General features: G+C 47.0%; 1 protein-coding gene across 1 annotated transcript; it reads left to right on the top strand.

Moving 5' to 3' along the window:
- The first annotated feature begins 93 nt into the window (after window positions 1–93).
- On the top strand, window positions 94–8,882 carry LOC147307538 (E3 ubiquitin/ISG15 ligase TRIM25-like). Its single transcript, XM_086271735.1, has 2 exons — window positions 94–3,204; window positions 4,008–8,882. Exon 2 carries the CDS (start codon window positions 4,104–4,106, stop codon window positions 6,012–6,014), a length of 1,911 nt encoding a protein of 636 aa, XP_086127861.1. The 5' UTR covers window positions 94–3,204; window positions 4,008–4,103; the 3' UTR covers window positions 6,015–8,882.
- Window positions 8,883–8,887: the final 5 nt, after the last annotated feature.

Genomic DNA, 8,887 nt, shown 5'->3' with positions numbered 1-8,887 from the left:
CACGACCAGCTTCTCTCTAAACTCGCGTCTTTCTTTGGCCATGAAGGTCTAAACGGAGCAGACAGATTTAATCAGGGAATGATTACAGCTCCACTCAGGAAATTCATTTAGCAGTTACGCCCAGTGCCAGGAGACGCACACCATCGAACACTAATGACGCAGTGGTTCCCAAACTGTTTTTACTGGCCCCCCTTTGTTTTACAACAAAAATGTTCGCCCCCGCCCCCCCGCGTGCACAGGCACAAACACACCCTCCAACCGCACGCCCATGTTTTGCTCCATTGTGGTTTATTTCTCACCTCCAACATTTAGTAAACAATTAAGCAAACACAAGTAATCTGCAGGCAGTAATAAAATAAACTCTTTTACGCTGCGTCCGCACCTACACGGGTGATTTTGAACACGCAGCTGTTTCGTCCACGTAAACAACGTTTCGAATCACAGAAAACAGATTTTTAAAACTCCTTTTTTGCGTTTCCGTGTGGACGAGGAATACAGAGTTCGTCACGCAGCGTCAAAGGTATGAGCCTTTTCCACGTCACGCTGTGGCCACGTTATTGTTTACATGAGATGAACTGCAGAATGATAGAGACACAATGCTGTTAATCTGACTGTCTGCAGGTTTTACACGCAGTTACTGTCCCTCCATTTACAAAGGCAGAGGCTCACGGTGTCATTATTTTACATGTAGTTGTTTTTTCCTGTGTAATAATGTTCAACATTGATCTCAATACACTTTTCAAAAAATGCAAAATGGGTTTAAAAACATAAACAGCTGTGGGATCCTGTTTGTCTGTGACAGAGGGAACAAATCGTGGCAGGATCAGCCTGATGTTATTTGTATCCTGCTGCAACTTTACTGTATAAAGAGCAAACATCTCCAACATGTCAGGAGCAGTTAGTCATTACAACAAGTGTTTGTGAACTAAAGATCAAGAATGTGGGATCCTGTTTGTCCGTGATTTGAAGAGCCCAGCGCTGCTCCCGACGCAGGGAAACTAATCCTGCAGGGAGACCTACCTCAGCACCTGTGCAGGTGAAGCCAAAGGGAAGATTTGCTTCACCATATTTTCTAGTCTTTGAATGAAGTTGGTTTAGAAACATATTCAGCGATGCTTCATCTCCTGCTTTGCGTTTGCGTGGGCGCCTCATCACAAACCTGTCCATTATGCTAGCAGTGTCCTCCAAGGGTTCTCCCCCCCCCCCCCAATGGCTCTGAAGCTCTGGGTTAGGCTAACAGAACAAAAACTGATTATCTGTGAACGAACAGACTCCACGACAGCTTTTACAACAGCCCTGATCAATGCTCACAGCTGACCTGATTGGCTACCCCCCTGGACTTTTTGGGGGCAATAACAATAATAATAAACATGCACTCATTCTTTTATTTGTTTATCAAGTCATCCTTTTTTGCGCTTACCTTTCTGGCACTTCAAGTTACAGTGTTGTGTTTAGTTGTGCGTAGTGCCGACATGGGACAGTTTGATGTTGTTGCATTGTTGTGCTTGGTGTGACTGTGCAATGACAACAAAGACTTGTATTATGTTAACAGGCTTTGGGGTTTGGTTAAAGCAGCTAACCCAAAGAAAGCTGGCTCTCTGCAGCCCTGAGACCAAAGCTGACAGCAGGTCAGAGCGGCGTCCGCGGCCTCGGCCTTGATGGGAACGTGCTGGCCTGCTTTTGTTGTTTTGACAGAACATTTCCAGCGATGATGTTTGCTGTTTTGTTAAACTGTCCTGCTCGTCCTGGAATGATGTTAAACCTGATCCCCTCGTGTCCGCTCAGACAGACCACATATTTGAGCAAGAGTAAGCAGTGAAGGATCCGCGTGCACGATCCCTGCTTCTGCTCCAGGAAGCAGCTGTACATGTGATTAACATTTATGTTGCTGTAATCGCAGTGATTTGGTTTGGTCACACTCATCTTGTTGGAGATGAAGTGAAGCTTAGGTTGAGATGACTTTAGGACTAGCTGTGGGTCATAGCGGGCTGCTGAATGCGTCCGGATCTGTTCGCACGACGAACACAGTCACTGAATGTTGTCAGGCAGCTTTTTAAATGCACAACAGAATCTAAATCGCCCCGAATCACACACAGATGAACAGTGCTGTCTGTTTCAAAGTTCCTCTCAGCTGCTCCTGTGTCTCGCCACAGCAGACGGAGCCACAGACACCCCCGTCTGTCCAGCCTCGTGACCTCTGACCCACGGTTCACAGGCGCAGAGCCGCTAGCCACAGCTGAGAGCTGGATTTCAAGATCCAGATCAAAGAAGCAGCTTCATCTATGACAGAAACGCTGAAGTCGGCCATTTCTTGGCTCCGCCGGGTTAAAATAGATGCTCTGCTCTGTATGAGCCAGTTGCCATGGTGAACGCTCAGAAATGAGTCCTAGCAGGAGGCCGAGGACGAAGCTGCAGCTCAGGATTTATTCACTGACTCTGCCTTCAAGCCAGCACGTGTGTTTATTGAGCATTTCCATCAGTTTGCATCGCGCTGGCAGAGGAGGCTGCAGATCAGTTAAGCATAAGTGCCACCGTGCTGACTCGAGGCTGCAGGCGCTCTGCGAACGACGACTCCGGGGGTCGCTCTCCTACGTGAGTTCACTGTTTGGATTAAAGTTACAAGAAAGTATCATCAAACCTGAACTCCCCAACATGAATCTGCCGTTAAAGGTCAACATGGAGTGCTCGACCCGTATGAGGCCAGAGGCCTGTGACCGTTCTGTGCTTCCTGAATTCTGTACATTCAGGTGGGTTTGCTGTGGCTGGTCTCCGGTCAGCCTCTGTGCACGTGTCAATGAAGGAAAACAAGGAAAGCACAGCAAAGAGTCTGAATGATGTCAAAGCTTTCCTCCGTTGGTCTTCTGGTTTTCTGTTTAGAGGAGTTTGTACTCCCAGATCAGGCTGTCAGTCGCAGTTTCTCGCTCCGTGACTTCATGGAATGAAGATGAACCTGATAAACTCCTCCTCCTCTGCAGCTTCTCAGCTTTCTGTGTGCACCAAACTGCACTTTTTCTTCTGCCTGTCTGAAGGTAATCCTCAAATAAAACAAAGACTGCTCTCCGTGACTCGGCACACAACATGTGCATGTTCTGTAATTTCACATTTACAGTTCTCGTGAGTTACGAGGAGGCGAGGAGAGGTTGGGTGCTCTGTGATCCAGCCTGCACACCTGACGATACTGTCCTCTGCACTAAACACATACTCGTGAGTACAGGAGGTTTATCTTCCCCTTTCATCAACCTGTTCCTACACTGTAAGCATGTAAACACCTGACATAAGATAAGACAAACCTGTATCAGGGAAATTTGCTTGAACATGAAACAAAGTGGACAATACAAAGATAAGAGCAGCAAAAATGAAGAAAAACAATAGAATTGAATAGAATTGTATGTCAGTTGTGCAATAGTAGCAATACTGTACATAAGAGAGACGAGAGGCGACCATTGTGTGTTGTTATCTGCAAATCAGATTCAGGAGAGTTAAAAGAAACTGTTGGATCTGTTTGCAGACCTGCTGGTTTCCCAGCCGAGCATTCGCATTTTTCAGCAAGTGTCATGAAATTCTTGTCATGGCAAGTTGAGGAGAAGGAAGCGGTGCGGAGCCAGGCCGCACACATTCACTCATTATTAAAGTAGAAATCACGTCTTGTTCTGTGTGTCAGATTTCTCAGCACAGCTGTTCCAGGCTCGTGCGTTACACGCTGATCATTTATTATTATCATTATTATTATTATTATTATTATCGACTGAATGCTTCATTTTCAGCTCCTCTACAGTGATCAGATTTCTGTTCTTCTAACAGCAGCTCTGCACTGCACACGCACAAATGTGCAAATATGAGTAAAGCTCACTGGGTCTGGAAGAGGAGGGGGGTGGTCTTGTGATGCATGTTGGCATCATATTTGGACTGGAATGAAGTTAAACCTGATAGCTTCTTTCTGCTGCCTGCTCTTAAACACAGCAGCTGGTTTCTGTCCGCATATTTCCTGCTGCTGTCGTGTCTTGCAGACGTGCGACGGACTGGCGCAAGTTTGGGTTCGGATCAGAACTCGCCTTTAATCTGCTGAGAAGAAGAGAAACTCTTGGCTGTCTCTCAGAATTAAAATGCCTCAACTGGACAGAGAAAAGTTGTGCTGCTCGATCTGTCTGGATCTGCTGAAGGATCCGGTGACTCTTCCCTGCGGGCACAGCTACTGCATGATCTGCATTAACAACCATTGGGATGGAGAGGATCAAAGGGGGGTTCACTCTTGTCCCCAGTGCAGGAAAACCTTCATACCGAGGCCAGTGCTGGGCAAAAACACCATGTTAGCAGAGTTGGTGGAGGAGCTGAAGAAAACTGAACTCCAAGCTGCTCCTCCTGTTCATCACAACTATGCTGGACCTGGAGATGTGCCCTGTGATTTCTGCACTGGGAGGAAGCAGAGAGCCACCAAGTCCTGTCTACAGTGTCTGGCCTCCTACTGCGACGATCATCTCCAGCCTCACTACGATTCTCAGGCCTTTCAGAGCCACAAACTGGTTGAAGCCTCAGCAAACCTCCAAGAAAAAATCTGCTCTCTCCACAACAAAGTGAAGGAAGTTTTCTGCCGCAGTGACAAGCAGTGTATCTGCTACCTCTGCTCTATCAGCGAACACAAAGGCCACGACGTCGTGTCACTGGCAGCAGAGCGGGCCGAGAGGCAGAATGAGCTCGATCCATGTCAGCAGAACATCCAGCAGAGAATCCAAGACTTGGAGCAAGATCTGACAGTGCTTCAGAAGCAGGTGGGGGTCATCAACATTTCTGCCGATGAAGCAGCAAGGAATAGCCAGATGGTGTTCAGCCAGCTGGCCCAACTCATCGCGAGACGAAGCTCCGAAGTGCAGCAGCAGATCAGAATCCAGCAGGAAACAGAAACGCGTCGGGTCAAAGAGCTCGAGGAGAAGCTGCAGAATGAGATCGCCAAGTTAAAGAAGAAAGACTCGGAGCTGAAGCAGCTTTCATACACCGAGGACCACCACCGCTTTCTACTCACTTTCTACTCGCTGTCAGCACTCGGCAAATCTACACACACCGGCGTCAACGTCCCTCCTCTGAGCTTTGAGGAGGTGACGGCGGCGGTATCGCAGCTCAAAGACAAACTCCAAGACCTTCTGAGTCAGGGCTGGACCCAAGGAGAGGCACCGCTGAGACCAGCAGAGCTCGAGGGTTCAGGGAAGCAACCGCATATAGTCCCAGCACCAACATCCTTCATAACAAAAGAAGAAGAAGTCAAATCAGCAGCCTTCCAACAACCACGTGTGGTTCCACCAGCAGAGCCCAAGAGTTTCTTGAAACAACCCCGTTTTCCACCAGCACCACATCTAACAGCTTTTCTGGCAACAGCAGCACGCAAAAATTCATTGAAACATGTGGTGCCTCCAGCAGAGCCCACGGCTTTGGCCCCACTACACCCAGCTTTGGTGACGCCGCCGCTACCTTTTGCACCGCCGACAGAGCCCAAGACCAGAAACGAATTCTTACAGTATATGTGTCCAATCACGCTGGATCCAAATACAGTGAGCAAATGGCTGTCACTGTCTGAGGGGAACAGGAAGGTCACGTACATGAAGAAGGAGCAGTCGTACCCTGATCACCCAGAGAGGTTCGACGGCCTTCAGGTCCTCGGCAAAGAAGCTCTGAGTGGACGGTGTTACTGGGAGGTGAAGTGGAGCAAGTTTGTTGCTATAGCGGTCGCCTACAAGAGCATCAGCAGAACAGGAAGTGAGAGTGGATTCGGATTCAACGACAAGTCGTGGGCGTTGTGGTGTCACAGTAACGAGTTCAGACATGACAGCACCACCATGTTCCTACAGGTTCCTCAGTCCAGCAAGATCGGGGTGTACGTGGATCAGAGCGCAGGTATCCTGTCCTTCCACAGCGTCTCCGGCTCCATGACTCTCCTTGCAAAGGTAAAGACCACCTTCACAGAGCCCCTCCACGTCGGACTCTGGGTTTGTTCGGGATCTGCCAAGTTGGTTCAGCTGCTGTAGGATTTCTTTCTGCTTGAACTTCATTTCTTCTGTCTCTGTCCGTCACTTCAGAAGTCAGCTAACATTCCAAAGAAGCCATTTTTCCAAGTTTCAAGCCACTCCGGGAACTGTTTCTGTACGTACTGTCAAGCCATTTAGAAATCGTTTGGACAAAGTAAATTAAAAGGAAAAAAGAGCTCTAATAATTCTGAAAACTAAGGATACTTTATCTTATGTGACACCTAATGGTTATCTATTGTTAATCGAGTAGAAATAGGGCTGATCAAAATGCTTTTGTTTTATTTTGATTTGTTAATTATTTTTCTTTCAGTGATTAAAACCAACTTCTTTTCTCCTTTTTCTAAACTGAGCACCTGATGATTTTGAACTTTTCTTGTCCATCTTGGTTTTAATTTTGAACACAAATCCCTCAACCCGAGGATCACCACAACATAACCTAACACACCTACACCTTAGTTCACAGATTCACTTTGTCTAAGGTGCTTTTCTGGGATTTCACACAACCCAGGATTCAGATCATGAATCCATAATGAGCTTGGATTTACATCATTATGAATGAAATACGCTCTATTTGGAAGCAGCAGGCCCCTCCCCTTTCGACGGGTTGTGTGGAGACTTTAAATCATCAAACTGTAAATTTTAAATTGTTATTGATCCTTTACCCCGAGTCCTAAAGTGTATATTTATTTTCTTATATATATTGTTTGTTTACTTGCACTGCTGTAACTGGAGCCTCGTCGTCTCGTCTCTATATGCTGGACTGTCTGTAGCGGAGATGACAATAAAGTTTACTTTGACTTCAGCAGCGCGCAGGCGCACCGAGGGCTCTCGCGCTAACTTTTCCCTATAGAAAAAACATCGGTGCATATTATAAGTCTGTATCATGATGTCTGGTGTTTTCGTGTTTGTTGTTTTGTTTTATTTTGCGAGTTGGTTATTAGATGCTGCTCCAGCCAGAGACTCCCCCGCCGCCCCGCCCTCTCCTCCCTACGCAGCAGGCGTACCTCGCAAACGGGGGGGGAGGGCGCACTTACTCCCAGCAAATGGGCGATAGAAAACCGATCGGTGCCTGTGACATTCCCACTATGCGCTGGCTGATGTCGGGCAGCATGAGCATGGGCAGCATTTTTTTTGCCGACGCCCGTGATCCCGCCCCGGGCTGCCGCCCGTGTCGCCCGTATCAAGAACCGCTACTGGCTCCACAAATGTACTAGACCAGCATCCAGTCCGTGTTTATGACACAGCATTCCTGTCATGCTCCGTCTGCCACTGTGCACTTTGATGTTTTATTGTTGTTACACATGAGCGTAAAATTCACAGTTTTACAAAAAAGCTGAAAAAAGTAAATCCGATTATTATTTGATTAAAGTGACACATTAAAGTTATTTACTTGCATTCCTGGAAAAAAGGTTTTAGCGGTTAAGTGATGTGACTGAGCTGCTGGCGCAACTATCGGTGTAAAAACATGAAGTCACGTGTTTCCTTGATTTAAGAGAATTACAACACGCTTTGACAGAATCTTACAGGATCCGAGTTTCTCCTTTTTATGGCAGGTAGTCTGATATTGTTTGAGCACCTCACTGGTTTATTAAAGCGTCTGTATCTTATTGTTTGGTGGCGCTACTTATTTCATGTTTGTGGAGATTTATGCTTGTGTTTTAGCGCCCTCTAGGGGACACTGGGCACACAAACCCTGGTAAAGCCTTCGGGTCACGTGTTGGTCTGTTTGTTACATTATTCCACTCGTGATACTTTTATACCTCCATGCTGAAGATGTTGGATCAGAGCAGCGTCTCCTTAAACTGCAGACAGACCACAAATCCTTTGTGGGCGTATATTCATATCATCGCGTGTTTCTGAGAATTCACAGCAGTGTTTGCAGTAATTATTGGTTACAAAGTACTTATGATCTATAGATGAGTTATATGAGTTTTATTTGCACACAGCTGAAGCAGACTTATATAAACAAGGTAACATTTATGCACAGGGAGGTCGTAGGTCAGCTGCAGGCCGAATGTTAACAGAAGCTGTGATTGTAGAGAAGCTAAGCAGACCACAGGACTACCACAACTCCATGACTGAGGACCTGCGTGCGCAGAGTTTTAAAGGCAGACAGCAGATCACGTGCCTTACATCGTTTACAGGAGGTGCAGTGTTATTTCACAGTGTGGTACAGAGTGGACTATGGACGCAGCAAGGAGCTGCCCGCTGATGTCACTACATCGCATGTGAGGCAGGAAGTGTGGTCCATCAGAGCTGAGAAGCCATTCTCCTCACTCACCGCCTCCACCACTGCATCAGCACAGGGCCTGCCCTCCTCACCGGTCTTCGGTCTGGTCCTGTCCCCAGACCCGAGCGCAGGAGATGGCCGATGCCCCCGCAGTCATAGAAGAGCCTCAGGAGTGCCCGAGTCAAAACACATAAAAACTCTTAGAATGTGTTGCATATGTGAAGATGCTGCTCTTCTCTGTGTCAGCCTGAGCTGCTGAACGACGGCCCCACAGCATCGCGCTCTGCCTCCTTCAGTAGAAGATATTGTGAGTGCACTGTGACGCTGTGCTGGGCCCATCTCTACACACGACTGTCAGCTTGTTGCCACGCTCTGTGCTGCTCTTTGTGCCCTGAGTGAAGCTAACTCAAACCTGTTTGTGTCTGTGTGGATTTATTTCACATTTCCATAACAGGACATACTTTAATCATCATCACATCTCATTATCTTTGGCACAAAGAGGTGTGCGTTTGCATTTTCAAATCTAGACGTTATGTTTTGAACTTTTTACAAATGATTTCCGCTAATGAAGACTGAGCACGCCACAAACACACTTAATTCCTCATTTATTTTAGACCCACATCAAACAATAAAATAAAGCCGT

Source organism: Aulonocara sp. 'chitande type north' Nkhata Bay, linkage group LG18 (assembly GCF_057382095.1).
Source record: "Aulonocara sp. 'chitande type north' Nkhata Bay isolate Kocher_YH1m ecotype deep benthic linkage group LG18, A_spYH_male_GT1.1, whole genome shotgun sequence".
NCBI classification, from domain to species: Eukaryota; Metazoa; Chordata; class Actinopteri; order Cichliformes; family Cichlidae; genus Aulonocara; species Aulonocara sp. 'chitande type north' Nkhata Bay.
Note: the sequence above shows the minus strand (reverse complement) of the source record. Positions and strands in the feature narration are given on the sequence as shown.